Source organism: Nannospalax galili, unplaced genomic scaffold (assembly GCF_000622305.1).
Source record: "Nannospalax galili isolate Female #2095 unplaced genomic scaffold, S.galili_v1.0 scaffold634, whole genome shotgun sequence".
In the NCBI taxonomy this organism is placed as follows: Eukaryota; Metazoa; Chordata; class Mammalia; order Rodentia; family Spalacidae; genus Nannospalax; species Nannospalax galili.
Window position 1 is genome coordinate 3,788,009 of NW_008336853.1, and position 24,006 is coordinate 3,812,014.

At 45.4% G+C, this 24,006-nt stretch overlaps 1 protein-coding gene across 6 annotated transcripts in view; it reads left to right on the top strand.

Annotated features, from left to right (window-relative positions):
- Slc39a11 (solute carrier family 39 member 11) overlaps positions 1–24,006 on the top strand; it is a 605,978-nt gene that overhangs the window by 261,759 nt on the left and 320,213 nt on the right. For 4 of the 6 annotated variants that reach the window (XM_029562731.1, XM_029562732.1, XM_029562733.1 and 1 more), the window contains exon 5: positions 9,054–9,195. In XM_029562731.1, coding sequence (XP_029418591.1) covers positions 9,054–9,195 — 142 coding nt within the window. The remainder of the gene's footprint in view (positions 1–9,053; positions 9,196–24,006) is intronic. The other 2 variants (XM_017797732.2, XM_008831490.3) reach the window with 1 other exon arrangement.

Consider the following 24,006-nt stretch of genomic DNA (forward strand, 5'->3'; position numbering starts at 1 on the left):
CAGGTCTGACTCCCAGGTGGGCGTGGACAGACACAGTAACTGTGCCGGGCAGTTCAACGGTTGCAGAAACCAGTGCTGTCCAGTGGCCTTGAGTGAGGTCTGGGAGTGACCGAATTTGATTGGAAAGGAGATGAAAAGAGAACTGGCAGAGAGTAGTGAAGGGGAAAGGGGAGAGAGAGGGAGAGAGAGAGCTGAAAGGAACTGGAGAGGGGAGAGAGAGGGTGGAAGTGTACCTTAATGCCGAATTAGTGGTGTTCGCAGAGGCCAGTAATGACAAGCGAGTCTGAAAGTTTTACGTGCGAGGTCCCTTGAAGTAAGAGCCGGTTTCGGCACCATCTGATAGGTTAAAATGTTGAAGAGAGCGAGCTGATGGCCGAGGCACAGATGGAATTCTCAGTGGGATACAGATTTATTTTGCATGGGGTGGAAGGGAAGGATGTCAGAGAAAGATGTCAGGGAAGGGAAGGATGTCAGGGAAGGATGTCAGGGAAGGGCAGGATGTCAGGGAAGGGAAGGATGTCAGGGAGGGGCAGGGAAAGATGTCAGGGAAAGATGTCTGCTAAGGGAAAGATGTCCACTCACGGGTTGTGAGCTGGGACTTCATATATAGGGGCATTAGGGTGTGGAAGGGGGGAATGTTTGGGGGAGAAATCAGGGAGGGGGAAGCAGGAAAAGCCTGGCTCCCAGTCGCTGCTGTGTTAAACAGCTTCTAAAATCTCTGGTTAACAGGTAGAATCTGCTTATCTTGTCTTTGGAGATCAGAGGAGAGGCAGGCTGCTTCTCAGCAGTTTGTTTCCCTTGACTCCAAAGGTCAAGGTGAGGTCCCTGTTGGGGAGGGGGGAAACTGCTGCTATTTGGAACCCTAACATATACTATACATGCAAAATGGTTATTGCTACTAAAATTCTACCTCTTAAATAGTATTAGTTCATTTTATGGCTTTTTTTTTGCAATAGGAAATATTTCCTGTATACTGTGCTATTTTATATGCATTTCCTTTTCAAGTTTCTTCTTTTCTTAAATCTAAATGCTTTTCAGAAACAGATTCTCCCAGGTACTAAACTACTTGAGCTGAGTACAATTACTTTAAATATATGACGACAATCTGTACGTGGGTCCCTGGATATCTAATACTAGAATGAATCTACCTTGTTTGTAAAGATATGCCACATTAAAAATGGTTTCACATTTCCTATCATACTAAATTCTAGATTCCTTTCTTCCTTCTTTGGAGTTATTATTATTATTTTTTTGAAGAGAGGGTCTCATGTAGCCCAGGCTAACCTCCAACTCACTATGTAGCAGAGAATGACCTTGAACTCCTGAGTCTCCTGCTTCTACTGCCCAAATGCTAGGATCACAGGCACGCCACCATGCCAGGTAGGACTCTAATTTAAAAAACAACAACAACAAAAAAAACACTCCAGAAAACTACTACCAAGTTTTCTGAGCAGCTTTTAGAGGTAGGATTTCCCTTTTGCAAAAAACTAGTCTTTTTCAGTACGAAACAACTATTATTTTTTCCTGAGATTAAACGCGTGCGCCACCTTGCCCTGGCAAAACAACTTTTTTTTTTTTTTTGGTCTTTTCAAGACAGGATTTCCCTGTAGACCCAGCTGTCCTGGATTCTCTATGGAGACCAGGCTGGCCTGAAACTCACAGAGATCTGCCTGCCTCTGTTTCCTGAGTGCTGGGATTAAAGGCGTGTGCCACCATACCCGGCTATGAATTTCTTTTAAATCTTACAGTGACCCAATACAAGATCCACACTTCTTATTGGACATGCTTTTCTTACGTGAGGTTTTGTTGAGATCTTGAATTTCTTCTAAATTTTTCTAATCTATAATAACCCAACCATAGGATTAGGAACATTGCTTCTGAGGCCCATTCTTTGATGAGAAAGTTCAGTTCCAACTGGGGAAAAGTTATATATGCTTTTATAAAAATAAGACTACATAATGTAAAAATGCCAAAGAGTCAGATGATGCTACATAAGACATTTTTGCTTCTTTTTCTCAAAAGAAAGGATTTATATGGAAAGTTTTATTTTTCTCTCCACTCCTCTATGTCCCAAGTAGAAGGCAAGTTATACTATAGGGTCCATCACACCTTACTAGAAAGACTGCATATGCCTCTTTTCTTCTGACCACAGCCACATGGAAAACCAAAGTCTCACATGCTACAAGTGACTCCATAGAAAAGGATGCATTGAGATGAATGAAGCTGACCTTGAACTTCTGATCTTCTTGCCTTAGGCCCATTTCAAGTGAATCATCTTCCTTTCATTTGCAAAATGATTTCTTCCCAGTTAAGCAAAGCGCAGCGGAAGACCCCAGCCAGTTTTTCCCTCCCGAAGACGGCAGTAGACAGCTGCGGCCTCAGGGCTTCTCCCTGTTGAATCCGAGAGGTGAGATAAAAGAAAAGCAGCCTTTCCATTCCAAGTCATGGAGGTGCTGTGTAAAAAGACACCCACATTTCACTGGGGAAAGTCGCTCAGTAAGAGAATCCGGACTACATGCTGAGAAGACAGCACAGATCTTGCCAAGTCCTGAGTTCAGAATTTTGTTCAGAATTTTGAGAAGCTAAGATTCCTCACACGCTCCACCTCACGCACTCAGCCTCTCAGAGCTGGCGCACCCTGGACCGGAGGCCCGCCGCCCGAGGCTTGCCTCATTCCTCCATCTTCACTCCTTCTCCTGTCACTCTTCATTTTATGTTTTGAGACACAGTCTCTTCACTAAACCTGGGGCTTGTCTTTCTAAACTTGTTGGCCAGTGACCTCCAGGGAGTCACATGTCTCTGTCTCCCCAGAGCTGGGGTTACAGACACCGCTCCATGCCTAGCATTTACATGGATGTTTCGCATCCAAACTCAGGTTCTCCTACTTAGATGGTGGGCACTTTACCCACTGGACCATCTCCCCACCTGGGCCTCTAATTTATTAATTTGCCAATGATTAGTTGCTCCATGCCTAGCATTTACATGGATGTTTTGCATCCAAACTCAGGTTCTCCTACTTAGATGGTGGGCACTTTACCCACCGGACCATCTCCCCACCTGGGCCTCTAATTTATTAATTTGCCAATGATTAGTTTTTTATGGTTCCTCCAAGAGAAGGGAAGATTTGTGAGGATATGGGAATTGGCTCTTTTGTATCTCAAGGAGCTGGAATAGCTCAGGTGGATACTTGATGCTTAATTTACAAATGTATTGAAGACAGGAAGGCAGGCAGGCTGCTGTCTTATTTTCCTGTTAGTACAAAGAACTCATAAGTTTCTGGAATTTATCCATATTAATGGGGAGATTGTGGGGTCCTGGTCATTCTGAATCTTTCAAAAGCAGGGTTCCTTAGCATCAGCACTGTTGACTTTTATCTGGCGTGTCCTTTGTTGTGGGGCTGTTCCAGACCTATAGGATGTTGACAGGCAGAATCACCCACACCCACTGGGACATCCAAAGATGTTCACTTCTGTGTCCTATGGCCCCAGGGCACTAAAATCATCATGTTAAAAACAACTGCCCTAAATCAACCTGGTTATCTCCAAGCAGTGCCTTGCTTGAATGGCTCTAGTTGGATGAGCAGCCTCCGGCTGGTGGCAGTGGCATTTCTCCTGTAATGAAGCAATCCCCCATCCTTTTCCCAGTTCTGCATCAATCACATTCATAAAAGAAGGAAGACAAAAGAAGGAAAGTCAGCTGATACTCTTTCGTGGTGAGGCTTGTCTTTTATTGCTGCAGTGAGCCATCAGATGTCAGCAGGAGACATGGAATTAGAAATAATTAAAGCGTATACACAAACAAAAAGCTGTGACTCGGTGGCCTGTGGCACATCACACAGACACCAGCTGTCACCGAGGGTTGCTGAGAGGGGGCTTCTGTGGCGGTGGGGATTGGCCTGCTCAGAACCTCTCCTGTACTCAAGATTCTGTCCCATCTGTGGTGCCAGCCCTGACTGAGATGCTGAGAGCTGGCTGCCACTCATTGTGACAGAGGGGGGTTCCTGGAATTTGACTGTGTGGGCTGGCCAAATGGGGGCTTCTTTTTTCCTTTTCAAACAAAATTAAACGAGGTGTTGGTACAATTATTAAAGTACTCCACAGATGATGTGACATAAAGATTAAGACACTATAGATGCATGATAAGACATGAGGACATACTTATGTATTCATTTTAGCATTTAATTGGAAGGAAATGATGAAATGAAATGCCTGAATAGATTATCTTTTTATCCGTGATCATCAGGGCCATGATAAGGAATGGTCGCATGTGTGTACGTGCGAGCATGTACATCTGTATGTGTATGTTGTATGTAAGATACAGCCTAGCATACCTTTTCTGAAATTATTTTATGAAAAACCTTTTTCCCAAGAAAAGTTTTAGTTTGTCTATCTGTATGAAATTCTCAAGAATAAAGAAAAGTAAAGCAGAAGATTTTAGTTTTGTCTTATAAAGGGATATATTTCTGTGATCGGATTTTAAGCCTTCACTTTTCCCCTAGTAGTGTCACGTACATTCGATGGGAATTTCTGTTCTTGTGGACTATTTTTGCCTGGTGGTGTGATCTGATGTTTTGGGGTTCAGGTGTCCTCCTACCCCCAAGGCTGCTTTAGGTGTGGAACCTTTGGGAAGTGATTTGGGTGAGGGGAGGACACAGAGGGACCCTTTAAAACCCTTCCACCATGGGAGCCACAAAGCTAGAAGGTACTGTCACTGGATCAAAAAGTAATCCCTCCCCAGACAGGAAATCTGCCTGTGATGGCTAGTTTTGTTTGTCAACTTGATGTTATCTAGAATCCTCTGGGAAGGGCGTTTCAATAGGGAATTGTCTAGGTTAGGTTGGCTTGTGGGCATGCCTAAGGGAGTAACTGAAGTGAGAAGACTCCTCTTGCGTGTGGAGAGCCTAGTGAGCACTAGCATGCATGTCTTCATGCACAGCTCTCTGCTCTTGCCAGTGGATGTAATGTTACTAGTGACTTCACATTCCTGAGAGAAGACTCCTCTTGCGTGTGGTCAGACCCTGGACTGAACGGAAAGGAGAGAGCCTAGTGAGCACTAGCATGCATGTCTTCATGCACGGCTCTCTGCTCTTGCCAGTGGATGTAATGTTACTAGTGACTTCACATTCCTGCCACCAGTACTCAGCCCTCCGACCCCCACCCAATGATGGAGTGTAACTTGGAATTTTGAGTGAAGTAAACCCTTTTTCCCTTAGTTGTTTTTGTCAGGGTGTTGTCTCACAGCAACAGGAAATGAAGCTAAGACACGGCCCATGACTCGATTGCTGTCCTCCCAGCTTCAGAATGGCTTCCAGAATGGCCGCGCCATTCTGTTGTTTGTAAACTACCTGCTTTACCGTATTTTATCACTTCAGCCTGAACAGACTGTGACACCTGGTTTCCAAAAACTGTCTCCTGGTTTTTTGCCTGTGGAGTTGATGTTTCCTATTTGCCCTTGGCTTTAAGATCTTTGGGTGCAAATAAAGGTGCTTATGGTGTTGGTTTACGTAGCTGCCTGCCTCATTCCTGTTGAGATCCTGTGCCATAGAATTGTGGTGTCCCCCGATGCCTCCAGACAGAAGCTTATGGCCTAGCATAAGCTTCGAGCTGAAAGAAAACGGTAAGAGCTTTGCCTTATTTGCCAAGAATCCCCAAAGTTAGTAGATGGGAGACTTGGCATCTGGTTATAACTCCTAGCGGGTGTGTGCTTTCTGCAGTCTCACTGTTTTCTACCTTACAGACGCTTTTGTTTGGGTTTTCTCCTCTTGTGATTTTATAAGAAACATGAATAAATGCATCGACTTTGTATGTTGGTTACTCTTCCTGTTGCTGGACCAAATGCCTGACAAGAAACAGCCCGAGGGAGGAAGGGTTTTTCCACTTTATAGTTCAAGGGGCAGATGGGGAAGGCATGATGGAGGAGTGGCAGGTGAGCTTGCAGCATCTGTAGTCGGGAAGCAGGACGTGAGGAACGCTGTTGTTTCTCCTTTCTATTCAGTCTGAGACGGCAGCCCATGAAACGGTGCCACTCACGTTTAGGGCAGGTTTTTTCACCTCGTTAACCTAATCTAGAAAATCCCTCCCACACATGCTCAGGGATTTGTTCCCATGGTGACTCTAAATACCATCCAACTGACAATTGAGATTAACCCTCACACCTTGGATTCTAAGCAAAGGCATTGGTAACTGCTAATCTTCATTATCAACTTGATTAGACCGACAGTCACCTAAGGAGATTGGTGAGACACATCTGTAGGTGTCAGAGTTGATTAACTTATGAGGGGAGGCACACCCTAAATGTAGGGAGCACTGTCCTGTTATCTGGGAGCCTGGGCATAATAAATGACAGAAAGAAGAAAGCCAGCCAAACCAACCAACATTCCCCTCTCTCAGCCTCTTGGATGGCCATGGTGTGAATTGCTGTCTGCTGACATGCCCTCTACACCCCTTGAAATAAATCCTTCCTCCTTTTATGTTGTTCTGTCAGGTGTTGTGGTCATGGTGACACAGAAGTAACAAACAGAGAAAATTGGTACCTAGAGTGGGGTCACTGCTGTGACAACATGACCATTCTCAAGCCTTTGGAGCTGGTTTGTTGGAAAAATTTGGAAGAGTTTGGAGATGTGGCTAGAGATGCCCCAGGTGCTGTAAACATAGCTTAATGGGTGATTCTGTAGGAAGATCAGAAGACCCAAATTCCAAAAGAAATGCAGACAGGAAGGACTGTGTGCATCAGGTTTCCACTGGGAACAAGCACTCTAATGGAATTGGACTCGAGACCATTCATGTTATATTCTGGCAGGATTTTGGCTTCATTTTGCCTATGTTCTAAAACTTTGTGGGAGACTGAACTCAAGTAATGGACAGGGCTGGAGAGATGGTTCGGCAGTTAAGAGAGCATACTGTTCTTGCAGAGGACACCAGGTTGGTTCTCAGAACCCTTGTTAGGAGGCTCAAAGCCACTTGTAACTCTAGCTCTCAGGGGGATCCAACTCCTCTGGCCTCTGTGGGCATGTGCACTCAGACACACACACACACACACACACACATACACACACACACACAAAACCCCCACCCATACATACTCATAATTAAAATCAATAGAAAATTGAAAAAGAAAAAGTCGTGGCCGTACATACTCATAATTAAAATCAATAGAAAATTGAAAAAGAAAAAGTCGTGGACTAGTCAGTCTGGCAGAGGGTATTTCAAGACATTCAGGTGGTGGCACAGTTATTGCTGGCTTCTTTGAGCCAAATTTATAATGAGAATTGGGAGCAGAACAGCAGAGCAGAAGGATCTGAAAACTGGGTGGTGAGCTAGAAAAGGAATGAGGTGCATTGTGGACAAGGACAGTACGGTTTGTAAAGAGATTAGTGCCACTGAAGAGAAGCCAAACACTTTGCCTGAGGCAATTGGAAATTGGTTCACACTTTGCCTGAGGCAATTGGAAATTCGTTCAACCCCACTCACAGCAGACTCTGAGATGTAAGACTGCAAGCTCATGTGAAAGATTTTTTTCCTTGTGAGTAGAAACCCACCAGGGTGGCCTGCTTGCACACGGCTACCTAGGGAATTATTCTCCCAGGTTCAGCCACCCAGGCACTCAGAGGCCGCTGAAACTGTGGTCAAAGCTGATCTGGCCACTTAACCTGGTGGTGGACATTTTTCTCAGCACTGATTTTGCACCGGTGTTATGGAGGCTTCCATCTAGAGTTTTAAGGGTGCCTGGAAGGCCAGGCAGTATATAACAGGGCCAGATTCACTGTGAGGAGTTCCTGAGAGACGATGTGTGACTGAGAGGGAAGCCTGAGCTGCAGCTGGAGACTAAATGATGGTGGAGGGATAGAGACCATCTGCTGAGGAAAGGCAGCAAGTGAGGCTATCCCAAGAGAGAGCCCATGTGGGGTACAAATGGCACAGCCATAGGAGTGGGGCTGCCCTAGTCTGTTGGAACTCATATCAGGACACCAAGTGCCCCAGATACTAGATATGGAACTATGGGATTTAATGTTCTCCCTGCTGAATTTCCTGTTTACTTTGGTTCCGTTCCTATTTGCCATTCCCACAGTCTTCCCTTCTGAAATGGGAGTCGTTACTCTGTGCCCTCTGCCATCAGAAGGATGAGATTTATATTTTGATTTTAGAGGTGTTCACAGCTAAGCATCGTGTCAGAAGAGATTCTGATCAGACTTTCGTACTATGTTGAAATTGTGACTTTGAGGACTTTTGGAGATGGGCAGACTCCACTTGGTTCTGTGAGATGGACATGATCCTATTTCATGCTGGTGGTACAATGCTGTGTTTAAAGGGCGGTATTTTGAGTGTCACGTTGACAAATGGTGGACTTGCGATAACCTAGGATAGTGATGCAGATCATCTCTGGGTGTATCTGTGAGGGTGTTTTCAGAGATGAACTGAGGGAGATGACCCATCCTGTATGTGGGTAGACTGTCCTCCTAGCTCAGGGCCTGGATGGAAGCAGTGGAGAAGGAGAAAGCCAGCCAAGTACTGACATTCCTTCTTTGCCTCCTGCCTGCTGTGACGTGAACTGCACTACTCAGTCCTGCTGGCTTCACTTTGGTAGATAGAATCCTCCGAAACAGCGAGTGAAATAAACCTTTCTTCCCTTAGTTTATGTTAGTCATTTGGTCATAGTGACCAGCAGCATAACTAAAGCAGCTACCATGTGGGTCAGCTGGCCTTACAGGCTCATTGGGATAGGTCAGGAGCTATGTCTGTTGTGCTAATTGTCCAGCGATGGTGAGCTGTGTGGTGAGGTTTGGTGTATGGGCCCCAGACTGACTGTCTAAGTATATGCTTTTTCCATTTGTGGGATCAGTAGTAACTCCTTAGATCTTGTTTTCTGGAAGCTGCAAAGTTGGCCACCCAGATGCTTGTGGCCTTCCTCACATTCTGCCCATCTTCAAAGCGGGGTCTTGCAGATGCTTCTCCTTGAGCTCTTGGCTGACATGGCTCCTGTTTACTTAAGGGCCCAGGGTCAGGATCCCCCAGTACCTGGAAGTGTTGTAGTGACACTGTTGCTTCTTGTTTCAGGGTGCAGCAGAAGACCCCCAGACGGCCCTGGCACTGAACTTGGACCCTGCATTGGTGAAGAAGTCTGATCCTGAGGGCCACACACTGCTCTTCCCTGAGAATGAACTTTCCATCCGGATAGGTAGTGCTGGGCTTCTTTCAGGCAAGCTTTCTGCTGCAGATGCTGGGCTGGGCCAGGGAGTGTCGAACTAGGGCTGGTGGTAGGAGGGTGGGAGGGGTTGCCAGGGACTCTGTTCCTCCAGGCTGCTTACTCACCATGCTCAATGCCAGCCTGGCATTTGGGCAGGAATCCCATCTTTACTCTCTAATTTGGTGAGTGGACAGGAGTCACTCTGAAGGGGATGGGACTGAATTAGGTTAGAAAGGGTGAACATTGATCTCTCCATCTTCCCATCTCTGATGAACCCTGAGTGCCTTCCTCATTTGTGTGATGACTGTCTTCTATCTGATTCATCTGGGAAATACAGCAGATGTCTCTCATGGATTCTGTGTCCAACTAGAAAATGTAAAGACACTGACCTGAGTCACATCTTTTCTATTGAGTTAGAGAGAAGGGTCTCTCTAGAGGAATCAGATAGGAATTAGGGCTCTGGTCTGTGTTCAGAATCTGCCCCACACAGCCAGGGCCTAATGGTCTTTGTCTAGATCTGTCCTGCCTGCTTTATACAAGGACTTGGATGCCTTCTCCTCTCAGATTAATCTTCCCTACATCCCATGACTTCCCAGGTGGGACATAAGCAGGAAATAAATCCATCTAATATGAGCTTAAGTTATAGAGGGTCCTCTGCCCCGCCCCCCCTCCCCAATCTCATTCATACTTAGCCTGGAGTGGCCAAGACTTTGCTGGCTGCTCTTTCCCGTGGGAATGCATTTGCAGGCCGTCTCCCATAAAACTTATTTTTCATGATGAGTCTTGGGCACTCAGGCCTGTCTGTGGATTCTCACAGTAATACTGTGCCCAGCTCCTGTGTACCCCTGTGAGGACTTTGTTGACCTAATTCGGAACTTTCTGTAGGATGGAAAAATTAGCCAGCCTTGGTTCCATCTCCTTCCTTGTCTTTTAAGCCACAGGAGTCTGGAGTAGTGGGTGAGAAAGATGTAGTTGTCAATCAGACAAGGTGAAAGCTGGAGACTTTTTCAGGGGACTCTGTGTGTGTGGGGGTGGGCGGTGGTGGAGACCAGACGACGATTTTGAGTATCATTCCTCTTGTACTGTATACCTTTGTTTGTTTTTACGAGGCCAGGAGGATGGAGTCCCTTATTGGTCTGGAACTTGCCAAGTAAGCTAGACTGGCTGGGCAGAGAGCCCCTGGGATCTGCCTGTCTCTGCTCCCCAGCACCCGGTTTGCAAGTGCATACCACAACAACCAGATTTTTTTTTTTTGGTCTTTTTGAGACAGGGTCTCCCTGTAGCCCCAGCTGACCTGGAACTCGCTATGTAGACCAGGCTGGCTTCGAACTCAGAGAGATCCGCTTGCCTCTGCCTCCTAAGTGCTGGGATTAAAGGCGTGTGCCACCACGCCCAGCCCTTACAACCACCAGATTTTTAATGATGGTTCTGGGGCTTGAACTTAGGGCCTCATGCTTGCACATTAAGCACTTTCACAAACTGAGCTGTCTCCCTAGCCACTTAGTGGACCTTTTCGAGGGGATCTTGGGGGATTTCTGGATCTTCTCAGGCAACTCAGAGTTAAGTGGTCTGGCCGTGTAGAGAGAGCCTCAGGTCACTTACCTTCTCCAGAACACCAGGCAAGCCTGTTACCAGGTTCCCAAGCAACCCTTGGAGCTGTTGTTCACTGTTCTGATACACATGCAATCACAGCTCTTAGGGATCACGAAGATAGTTTTACCCAACCATCTCTTCTCACCTGGGTGCTCCTGTGGGTTCCAGGCGTCTAAGGGCTCTCAAACTGATAATGGCCATTTGTTGACTGGCCTCTTGCAGACCAAGCTTGAAGGGGCATTATTTGTACCATCTGGACTTGCCCTTAAGCTTGTTGTAACCATAGCAAAGAGGCTGACATAATGGACATTTAATGAGAGCCATCAGCCTTTAAAAATAATCTTGGCGGTACTGTGATCAGGTCCTGTAATTGGTTTAACAGGAAGAAGAGGCAGAGAAGCCGCACCATGGGAGGGAAGTTCAGCTGCCCCAAGTGGCAGCAGCTGAGCTGGGGAAGCATTTATGAGACACTTTCCTATTAATGTCTGTGCCAGATATTTATGATTCCAGCTATTCTCAAGGCTGGGGAGATTTGGGGAAATAACGAGGCCAGAAGTTCTTTCAAAAGTTATCTCATTCTCTGTCTCTCTGTTTCTCTTTCTCTTTCCCTCCCTCTCCAATCCCTCCCTGACATAATTTTCTCACTCTCCATCCATCATCCATCTATTCATTTATCCATCAATCATCTATCCATCCATCATCCATCCATCATCCAACCATCCATCCATCCATCCATTCCGTCACACCCATCTTATTTTAATTCAAAATATAATAACAAGCATTAAAAAAATGAGCAGTGGTTTTACTTCCAATCTCAAACCACTTGTGGTTTGGCCCCCAGCGTGCGCGCGCACGTACACACACACACACACACACACACACAGCACCCCCCCACACACTATACTTCTGGTTTATTGTCCTTTTAGCGATGCTGGGCCTGTGCTGCAGCCATCCTTGACCCATTGTTCTGTGCCTTGTGGTTTTGAACTTGACTGAATCTTGGTGTTGTAAGGGGCAACCCACCCCATTCTGGTACTGGCCATGACACTGCATAATTGATAGTCCATTAGATTAATTCCAGTGTTTGCTATTATGAAGGATGTGGCAGAGAACAGAAGGCATTTCAACATATGTGGACAGTTATGTTACCGAGTACATCCTAGAAATGAGGTCAGATTATAGGGGTGTGTGTGTGTGTGTGTATGTATATCTGGGATCCATACATGAGCATCCAAGGGCTTAGTAATCTCTTAAGGTATACAAAACTTTTATGTACCTGTGTGTTTTTATTGTTCTTTGACAATTCATGCATGTATGTAATACAGTCTTTATTGAGAATTTTATATATGAGCACTTTATATTGTTTCTTCCTCTCCCTCTCTGTCCTTAGACTCTACTCATGCTCATCCACTGCCTTTCATATTCATGACCTCTCCTATAATTATTTCCCTCTCTCTCTCCCCGCCACCCCAAATTAGTCCATTTAGTGTTGTGCTTATATATAGGTGTTTACAGTTGGTTATAGTAAGAACTTTTACAATATGGACATACTCTGGACACATGATGTACTTTTACCTAGGCTTGCGACCAAAAAGTTAATCATATCTTCCCTCTTTATAATGTAAACAAGTTCACTGAGCAATGTGTTCCTCTTGTGACCTGGTTGTATGACCTTAGTCTCTCGTGACCCTTCCTTGCCCCAGACTTACAATAATATATGAATGAATGGGGGACTGGAGAGATGGTTCAGTGGTTAAGAGCACTTACTGCTCTTCCAGAGGACCCAGATTTGATTCTTAGCACTTCCATGGTGGCTGACACATCTGACTTTCTGGCCCCTCTGAGCACCAGGCATGTATGTGGTGCACTTGCATACATTCAGGTGAAACGCTCATACATATAAAATAAAAATAAATAGAAATCTTTAGAAAAATAATGTATGAATGTATGTGTGTTTCTTTACATATCAATCACTGCAAACAGAGCTCAGCTCATTACAAATGAGAGAAATTAATAACATCTGTTTGTGATTGTGTGCGTCAGTCTCTGGCTAGGAATCAGAAGGAACATATAATCTTCTGACTTTTTCTTCCCCATTTGAGAGATGAACGCTGGTACTCAGTTCCCTTTCTCCTTTTTAGTCAACCCAGGACCCCAGTCCATGGCTAGTGCTACCTACATTTGGGGTGGGTCTTCCCTCCTTAGTTAACTCAATTACAGACATGTAATGTAGAAACTCCATTACAGACATGTCCGGAGGTTGGTTCTGATGCCTTCACTCTCAGGTCTTGGGTTTCAGGAACAGATGTTTTTTTTTGTTGCTGATTTAAAGAGTGAGAAGGCAGACAAAGCAAGGCCTCAGCACTCAGCCAAGCTTTATTAAAAGCAGAAACACACACAGCAAAGCTCACAAAAGTCAGACTCCCCAGGTGGGAAGGGGACTCAAAGATGGTGTCCAGGTTTGTCTGGGCATATCCAAAACTTTTTAATGTTTGGGGACGGGGTGAATTCCCTTTCTCTCTCCAGGACTGGCTGGTCTGGGCTATTGTGGGGGATCAGATAATCCACACAAACACAGGGAAGCTGATTGGTCCATACCACAGAAGCACCCCTTTCCCCAGATTTGAAAGTCCTCTGAACAGTTCCCCTCTGCTAGGTTAAAAGCTCAGTAGATCTTTGTCTTGGAAACGGAGAAGAATCAGGAAGTTCACTATCTTAAATGTTTACGTGAAGACAACATTAATCTAGCTAGAACCTCTTTTCCCTGTCTGTCTGCCTTCTGGGAATCTGTCTGACTCCTTGTCTCTCATTGCCATGGTGATTCTAAATGCCATTAAATTGACAACCAAGATTAACCATCACTCTGTCCTAGCAGCTAACCATCCTAGCAGCAAACCATCTGTATAGGTCACTTTTCTGTTGCTGTGATAGAAATACCCAAGCAATTTATAGAAGGAAGAGTTTATTTGAGAGTACGGTTCTAGGGGAATTACAGTCCATCATGGCAGGGAGGCATGGTGGTTGGAGGTGGCTGGAGCAGGAGCAGCTGAAGTGAAGCTCTCACATCATCACATAGGCACAAGAAGCAAGAGAGCAACTGGAGATCCGGCAAGGCTTAAGAACTCTCTAAGCCCACCCCAGTGATGTGCTTTCTCCAGGATAGCCACACCTTCTAAAGACTTCCCAAAACAGCGCCATCATCTGGGGAAAAATGTCCAAATACTTGGAGCCTACAGGGGACATTTTCATTCAAAGCATTACATTCCACCCCCTGGCCCCCATAGGCTCATGACCATATAAAATGTGAAATGCATTTAGTCCAACTTTAAAAGTCCCCATAGTTATTATCAGTCTCCATATTATTCAAAAGTCCACAGTCCAAAGTCTCTTCTGACACTCAGGTAAATATCTTACCTGTAAGCCTCTATAAAATCAAAAGACAAATTACATAATCCCAACATACAGTGGAACTGAATACACATTACCATTCCAAAAGGGAGGAATGGAGGCATAATAAGGAAATATTGGACCAAAACAAGACCAAAAACCAGCAGGACAAACACCAAATCCAGTAGTTCCATGTATAACTTCTGGGACTTTACTTCCAAAGGGCTTGGATGGCTTAGTCTCTCCAGCTTTGCTACAAGCAGCACACATCTCTCTTTTGGGCTGGTACCACTCCCTGTATGCAGGTTGTCTTAGTTTGTTTCTTCATTTCTGTGACAAAACATTCTGACCACTACCAACTTGGGGGAGGAAAGGGTTTATTTATCTTACATCTCCCGGGTCACAGTTCATCAGGGAGCCCAAGGTAGGAACTCAGGGCAGGAACCTGGAGGCAGGAGCTGGAGCACAGGCCATGGAGGAATGCTGCTTACTGGCTTGCTCCCCTGGCCCCTGCTCAGCCTGCTTTCTTATGCAACACAGGCCCACCTGCCCACAGTGGGCTGGGCCCTCCCACATCACTCATCAAGAAGATGCCCCTCAGACATGGCCACAGGCCAGTCCAATAGAGGCAATTCCCCGATTGAGGCTCCCTCAACCCAGGTATGTCAAGTTGACACTAAAGCTATCCAGAACATAGGTTTTCTTGGCAGATGCCTCACATCTCTGGCGTCACAGACATCTTCCTGGGGCCTCCATTGTCAACCAGGCTTCACCTTCACACCTTCAAGCAATGGCCTATCGGGGCCTTCTTTATGCAGGGGAACCCCTGCTTCACACTGCCTGGCCTCTGAGCCTCTCTGAAACCGCAGAGGAAGAATTGATGACCCCTTCACTCTTGCATCTTTCATACCTCTAAATCCTGCACCAGGTAAATGACACTGCCAAGTTTGACTGCAAGTTTGGGATGGACTCCAGCCTGCTTTATCCATTCATTTTCCTTTCACAAGTTGGAGGCTTACGTGGGTGTGGTCTTGCCCTGGAGGCACTCTCTCCACTGTTTAAGTTTGAATCTCTAGGCCCCTCCTTAATCACTTTAATCTCCTTAATCACTTTAATCTCCTTAATCACTTTAATCTCCTTATCAATGGGATCCTCTCCATCACATGCCAGGGCTTGGACATTAATCTCCCTAGTGTCTCTTTTTCAATCCATCCCGTATATTTTGTATTTCTTTCTGCCCCATTTGCTTGTTTTCACTGTAGATCTGTGTAACATTCACCATTAATAGCCACACCACCATTTCTATGTTATGTTGTCTTGAAATTTCTTCCACCAGAGAAATTAGTCCATGGCTTTTCAACTTAGCCTCAGGCAAGCTTTTTGGCGGCAGGCAAATTCCAGACATACTCTTTGCCAAAATATCCTAATTGCTGCTTAAGTCCTTATTTCCCTCTGGAACTACATTGTTCTCAGCAGTATTTTCTTCCAGGAGTCTACTACGATGACCTGTTAAGCTCTGCTTATAGCAATCAACCACTTCTCTAGCCCAGCCTTCCAAAGTCTTCCATATTCTTCCAAAACCCCACACGGTCAGGTTCTTCACAGCCAACAGCCCACTGCTGGTACCAATTACTGTATTAGTCACTTTTCTGTTGCTGTGATAGAAACACTGACCAAGCAATTTATAGAAGGAAGAGTTTATCTGAGTGTATGGTTCCAGGGGAATTACAGTCCATCATGGCAGGGAGGCATGGTGGCTGGAGGTGGCTGGAGCAGGAGCAGCAGAAACTAAGCTCTCACATCATCACGCAGGCACAGGAAGCAAGAGAACAACTGGAGATCTAGCAAGGCTTAAGATCTCTCTAAGCCCATCCCCAGTGACGTGCTTCCTCCAGGATAGCCACACCTTCTAAGACCTCCCAAAACAGCGCCACCATCTGGGGAAAAATGTCCAAATACTTGGAGCCTATGGGGAACGTTTTCATTCAAACCATCACAGCATCCTAGTGGCTAACCATCCTAGTGGCTAACCATCCTAGCTGCTAACCATCCTGCAGCAAACCATCCTAGCAGCTAACCATCCTAGCAGCTAACCATCCTGCAGCAAACCATCCTAGCAGCAAACCAGTTTCTGAAACTTTGTCTTTCCCAGATGGTTGCCAGCTTCAAGGATCCCCAGGGAGCAAGAGAGGCTGTTTTGCAAATGTCTTTTAGATTCTTTGACTATAGTTGGGTTCTTGGTGCCAGGTTGGTCTGGATAAGGCTGTTGTTGTAGGATGTGGTCCTCCAAACAAACTGGCCTCCATCTCTATCAGATCAGCTGTTTCAGCCTGCAAGAGACATCAAGTGTGGGCCCGTTGACTGCTGTGTCCCTTCAGAGAAGCAGGGATTGGGAAGGGTGATCGGCCTCTCACCTGTCCTTCCCAGTTCTTTATAAGCAATTCTGCCTCAATTGCTTGTGGCCCCAGGTCTTGGGAGAATGATAAAAAAATATCAGCTCAGGGAGATTAACTGAAGGGAAGAGCTTCATCCATGTGATTGTGGGAAAGCCACCATCCTTGCTGGGTGAAGACTTTCCCGTGTGGCTCTTTGGAGTCACTGACACTCCTCATTAGCCCCTCTCTCATGGTTTTTAGGTAAGCCCAATAAACTCTTTGGTTCCTCAGTGTGAACTTTAGTGGAATTGAACTTTGGTTTGTCTTTGGGGCGTTAGGAGGAGAGGCTAGATCTTTTCTGTGTCTCCCTAGGGAAGGAATTCTCCCAACAGCTGGGGAAGTGCAGTGGCAGAGTGAAAGGTACTCCAGTGGAGAGAAGCTGGAAAGCCATGCAACTTCAAGGCTGGTCTCATAAGACACGTGGCCAGTGTGTAGCCCCAGTTTGTGAAACTGCACAGCAGCCCAATGCCAGCTACTCTCCTGACACTTGAAGCGACATGAGATTAGTATACTTGGAAGGTTCCGAAGCTCGCTCCTGACTAAGTCCATTTCCTGTTGCACTTCCCACAAAGTGGCTGCTACCTGGGTGGCTTGATCCAACACTTGGGTGTCTGTCTGTTCCCTCACAGTTCTGGAGGCTGAAGCCTGGAATGAAGGTGTTGACAGGGGCCGCATTCTCTCTGACTCTCCTTCCCTCTCTTAACTTCTGCCTCCTACTGTCCTGGGCATATGATGTGGCTACCTTGGCTTTGCGTGTATTCAGATCCTTGTACGGAGTGTGGTTTTTATGGAAGATGTGCATGTCAGATACAAGTGAAAGAGAGACGAACATGAGAAAGCCCAGGGAGGCTAATCCTGATGGTAACATAATAAAAGCCCATTTAATTCATTCGGAGCCTTGGAGTCGCTGCCTAGAGCTTTGTTTGAAATATTCATTAAGTGTTTCTGAGGAGTTAGGGAGACTGTCTTCTTATGCAAAATTTAACATTCACTTGGTTATCAGGTTCCATCATATTTACAAGAGTCTGACACATTCATTTCAGCTCATAAGTCTATTAAATGGGGTAATGTGTTTTTAATGTGCATTTGGAAAACAACAGAGAAGAGGCTGGAGCAGCAGCAGCAGGGTCAGGGTATTCCTGCCGTGCTTTTAGTGCTCAAAGATTTAAGAGGTTGCTCCCTGAAGTAGGTAGCCTAATTGTTTCCATATTGTTTTGTTTTGTTTTCCAGATGTTATCCTCCCCCTCGCTCCCAGCTCTTTAAACTAGTAAAATACAGGTTAGCGCTCTGGTTTCAAATATTTAGGATTATTTATTTATTTATTTATTTATTTATTATTTTGCTTGCTTGGGGTGTTTGAATCCCAGGACTTTATATGTGCCAATCCAGGCCTCTTCCGAGCTCTCTCCCCAGCCTTCAGTCCTCGGGATCTTTGGGAGTCTATGCATTAGCTTGTTTTCTTTTTCCTTTGCTATTACTGAGTGTGCCTGGTAAGGACCAGAAACTGCTTTTGACCCTGTAAAACTCCAGCCTTTGAGATGGAAGGAGGAGGCCGAGGGAGGGTGCAGAATTGGGCTTTGACGTCAGGTGAGGTTTGGCAACAGCTACATCGTCTGGGGTGGGGTCGGGCAGCTCCGCCTTGAGGAAAAGGGACTGGGTGATGTGCTAGACTCGACCTGGCTGCCGTGGGAGCAGACCCACCCTTGGACCTTCTGTCTCCTTTTGGGTCATGGGATTCGAGTATTCTGTTCTGCCTTCCTGTGTCTTTCCTCTCTTGGGATTAGAAGAGGAAAACAGCTTGGTATCCGAAAGCTAATGTTGTCTCCAAAGGACCATGATTTCCAGAGCAGTTTGGAGCTGAGTGTTGGGGGACTTGCCAGTGACTCTGAAAGTGAAGCAAGTCTCAGTGTCTGTCCTGGAACCTTCTTCCTGTGCTGGTGGGGAAGGCAGATGTGGCCATGAGGATAGAAGTCCATGGAAGAGTGTGAGATGGCCCTTAGAACAGCCATGGTGCCAGAAATCTCTGCTCTTTTCCCCAAAAGATGGGACTCGCCTACTGGACTTACAGCACCAGCCCTTTGTGGACCTTACTGAGGTTTGGGTCAGAGAGCCTTAGTAATGCCAGATTGTGCTCTTTCTGGGAGCAAAGACTCTGTGCACATAAAACCAGGGCCTCTGCCCTCACGGAGACTCAAACCTCCCTGAAAACAAATACATCAAATACTTGATCTATGTAATGCTCCAACAGCCCTTGAAGTGAGTCCGAGCTTCTCCAGAGCTTACCACATAATCAGACTCCACATCTACTAGTGTACCTGCCCTCCTGGTTTCTGAGAAGGCTGCCACCATGCAGATGTGGGTGTCTTCCTCCCCACTTTACCCATCTCAGTTGGCCCAGTGTGGTGCCAGGCCACACCCTTCCTGCCACACAGCCTCTCTAAGGCTAACTGCCAAGTGAGAGTTTATCCAAGGGTTAGGACCAGCAAAGGAATATCTAGGTGACAATTTCAGCTGTCACTGGTAAAGACAGCCATGCCAAGCCCGAAGTCCCCATCAGCCCCTGGGACTCCCTGTTGGGAGAGCAGGAGAGCCCCTGGTTGGGATAGGGCTGGGTCCTTCCTAACTGTGACTTTGGTCCTGCCCGTCGGGGTTAATGCTCTCTATGTTTTAGACCTGCCTTCCCACCCCTCAGGATAAGGAGACCAAGGGCTAAGCCAAGGCTCAGCTTCTAGATCCTTATTCCTTTTCCAGCCTCCGTCATTTCCCCCAAGGTAAAAGAAAAGGGGATTTTGTACTTTCTGATGTGTTGTTGTCCGACTCATAACCTATGTCCTTGCTCCATGGCCTCCCCAGAGCTAGGGCATCTATATTTGTTAGTTCAGCATTAATAAAACATTATATATCATGTCCAATGATCTCTGATAATGGTTGGATGTGCACCTTGGCGTAAAATAATTTAAAAAATATAAATTGTTAGATCCTAGGCTTCATGATTATTTCAAGAACACCCACACTAATTGCCCAGGAGATAAGGAGTATGAAGAGTTTGTGAAATTTATTTTAAATTCATCAATAGACTCACTCTTTTTATTGTTTACCACTGTATGAGTTATAAAAATATACAGAGTTGTGTAACCATGGCCACAATTAGATACAAACCAGTCCCATCACCTCCCCAGCTTTCCTTTGCCCAGCTCGTCTTCAGCCTCACTAGCCCCTTGTCTAACACGTGGCAACTTCAGGGCTCTGTGGTTTTACTCCTGGGAGTAAGTGGAATCGTACAGCGTGTAGCGTTTTGAGTCAAACTTCCTTCACGGGCGTTACGCCTTTGAAAACACTTCATGATGCTGCAAGGAAAAGAGTTGCTTCGTTTTGTAGCTTAATAGTATTCCATTGTGTGGCTAAACTGCAGGTTGCTTACCTATCTGCAGTAGTCAGATGTGTGGCTTGTTCCCCATTTTGGTAATCGTGCTATAAATATTTATAGCTTTTTGTGTAAACAAAGGCTTTCATTTCTTCTGTAGAGGGATCACTGGGTTATGTGACGAGTGTATGTTGGACTTTACAGGAACTCTCCAAACTGTCTTCCGAAGTAGTTTTCCAGTTCACCAGTCCCACAGAGCCCCACTTGCTGTGCATCCCCATCAGCCCTTAGCAGTACCACCTTTCGTTTTTTTGTTTTTTTTTTTTTCACATCTTTGCTCTCCTAGCGAGCACAGTGGTCTCTTGTGATTTGTGATTCTAATTTGTATTTCCCTAATTCCTCCTTGCTCGGCCTTTTCTCATGTGCTCCTGGGCCATCTGTATATCATCTTTGGTGTCAAAATCTTTTTTGCCTGTTTTTAAATGTTTGTTTGTGTTTCTCTTGCAGAGTTTTCAGAGTTCGTTATCATGGATAAAAATGCTTTGGCAGATCTGTGATTTTCGTTTGTTTTTCTCCTGGTCTCTAGTGTGCCTTTTTATTTTCTAATCATTTCCTTTGCAAACAAAAGCTATTAATTTTGACTACGTACAACTCATCAGGTTTCCTTCAGTTTACAGTGTATGCTTTTGGTGTCATGTTTAAGAATTTGTTACCTAACCCAACGGTCACAAAGATTTCCTTCTATTTTGTTTTTAAAGGTTTTGCATTTACATTTGGGTCTCTGTGATGGTCAGTGTTAATTGTCAATTTGACAAAATCTAGAGTCACCTGGGAAGGGAGTCTCTGTGAGAGAGTGTGTAAATTAGTTTGGCCTTTGGGCATATCTGTGAGGGATTAGCTTGATTACATTAATGGTGAGAAGACCCTCCCACTGTGGGCAGCACCATTCTCTAGGAGGGATCCTGGACTGTGTACGTGTAGAGAGGATGCTGAGCCCTGGCATGCGTTCATCCGTTGCTCTGTTCTGTGGATGTGATATGGCTCCTTTAAGCTCTTGATGCTTTTTCTTCTCTGTCATGATGGACTGCAACTTTGAGCCATGAGCTGGAGTAAGCCCCTTTACCTTTAAGTTGCTTTTGCCAAGTATTTTATCTCAGCAACAGAAAAGGAGCTAAGACAGCCTATCCACATTGAGTTCCTTAAAAATTTTGTTTTATTTTTAATTATGCATATGTGTGTGTGTCTATGTGTGGGCACATGCACATGAGTGTAAGGCCCGTGAACTCCAGAAGAGGGTGTCAGATCCCTCTGGAGCTGGAGTTGCAGGCAATTGTGAGCCGCCCAACTTGGGTGCTGGGAACTGAACTTGGGTCCTTTGAAAGAGCAGCAAGTGCTCTTCATTGCTGAGCCATTTCTCCAGCCTCTTGAGTTACTTTTTAAATAAACAAAGTGTCAGGTGAAGTTTGTTTTTCCCCCACACAGATGTTCAGCTGCCACAGCGCCATTTGTTCCAAAGACTGTTCTTTTAGTGTTTACTTTGTGCTTTTGTCAAATTCAGCTGACAGTGTCTGTGTAGCTCTAGTTTGGGGTTCTTCTTCTGATTCATCTCTGTGTCATCTGTTCACCCGTTCTTGATTATGGGAACTTTACAATAATGTTGAGCTCATGTATTATATACCCTCCCATTTCGTTCTTTTTCACAACTGTATTGGCTGGTTTAATTCCTTTGCCTCTACACACATTTATAATCAATTGGCCGAAATCTACAAAAAAAAAAAAAAAAAAAAAAAAAAAGAATCCTGATGCTATTTTGGTTGGGATTGCATTAAATTCATAAACCAGTTTGAAGAGACAGAATATCTTAAGGCTATTGAGCCTTCCATTTCATAGACCCTGTATATCTGTCCTTAGTCTCTGATTTGTTTTTTGTCAGTGCTTTGTGGGTTTTAGCATACACATTCTCCACATTTGATTAACTTTTTATCTGTGTATGTCTCATGTTATGACACTATCATAAATGCCAGTGTATTTTAAAATTCCATTTCTAATTGCTTATTGCTAATATGTAGAGATATAATTGATTTTTGTATGTCAGCCTTGTATCCTAAGACCTTGCTAAGTTCATTTGTTGTAAGAAGCTTTTGGTATATTGTGGGGAATTTTCTATGTCATGTCTGTGAATGGCAGTTTTATTTTTTCCTTCTGTTGTTTATAGCCTTTTCTTATTGCAATGGTTGAGACTTCTAGTATGATGTTGAGTAGTAGAGATAAAAGCCATCATTACAAATATGGTATTGTCTGTTTGGTTTTAGTCGATAAAAGATGTGCATATTTCAAAAGCCGTTCTTCTCACTGTGGAAATAGTATACCGTTGGAGAAGGCCCAAGAATAGATTGTAGATTTAGACTTGCTGGCTTTGAATTCTGACTTGATTCCTTAGCAGCTGCCTGGCCTCAGAGTCTTTATGGAAACAGACTAAGTAAATATAAAGTGTGCGGCATAAAGCTTATTGTATTGTAGGTTTTCAGTGAATATTAGTTGCTGTGGGTTTTTTAATTGTTTATGTGAACAATAATAAAAATGGTAGGAGATACCAGGAAGCTTGGATGTGAGATTCCTTTGGCCTAGACTGAGGGACGTTGCTGCCCATATGGAAAACTATGGAGGGCTTTGGGGTTTGGAGGTGGATTGGATTCTCTGGTTATTAAGCGCACCAGGGTCTGCAGTGCTTTCAAGGTACCCCTGTAGACAGACAGCTCAGGGATGGGGGTTACACACCAAGAAGGGAGAGATTGTTCACACGGCAGAAGAGGAGCCTTCTCATCAGAGAAATGAATCCCTGAAGAAATTGAAGAAGTGTGAATATGTAGATTAGGAAAAGTACATCATAAAATAGATGTGAAAATTTATGGAGAATTGGGGTGGTAGATTGCATGTACGTGTGGAGAAGAGCGGGAGGCCGTCAGGGCTTGTGATGGTGACGTAGACACATGGCTCACTAGCATTTAGTCAAACGAACTTTGTTAATCTTCCTTTTTTCTCCACCCAGGAGATAGAGCAAGACCTTAAGGTGACCGCTGGAAGTTGAAGAGTTAAGGGTTGAGATCTCTAGTTTCTAAGCTCTGCATCACTGAAAGGATTTAAGCAAAGATTCAGTGGCCAGTGGCCAGGAAGTTATAGGGAACTCCCTGTTGATGTGGCATGAGAGTTGGACCGAGTAACTTGATGGTGAGACTTGTGCTCTCAGATGCCTCACCCATGAGCTACACACCCGAGCCTGTGGCTACCAAGCCTCCCCTGCCTAGCACATGGAGGAAGAGCTCATGTGACATTACGTCTGGGGCGGTGGATGACAGGAGTAGTTTCTGGCGTAGAACTTGGAGAGTGGGAGTGGGAAGTTGGCTCTAGGCTTCTCTTTCTGGTCTCCCAGGTGAGACCCAGATGCAGCAGCAAGTACAGCCACTGGGGACATCAGCCACCTTCTCCAGACCTGCCTTTCTGCCAGGTGTTGTCATGGTACCCTCTCCCCCAACCCCAGCACTCCTCACTGGTTTAACCTCAACTCATCTCTTTCTTCTCCATCCCTCTTAGCCTCCCTTCCTCACCTCTTTGTCCCCTTCTTTCTGTGCTGCACCCCCTTTGTCTCTCAGTGATCTGCCTCTGTCCTTTTCTCCCTGAGGCTGGGGTGAAGTATCTCATCTTCTCTTTCGCTCCTGAGCACTGGGGGGTTCTCTGGAGCCCATGGGGACATTTTCAGCCCCAATAGTGCACCTCCTGGTGATGCCACTGACAGGAAATGCTTTTTGGATATGCTTTCTTCTCCCTCTGTATAGAGATCTACATGGGCAGATGCCGCCCTGGGGCCTCTCTCCACTTGCAGGAAAATTAGATCTGGGTAAAGCTCTCCTCCAGGCCTTTGCTTTGGGCTGGCTTTGCAGAACAGAAGCCCATTAGCCCACAGTGCTGATTAAACTTCTCTGAATGATGTGTCACTGGGGCCTGCCATTCATTTGGGGACAAGTGAGGAGCCTGAATATCCAGGAG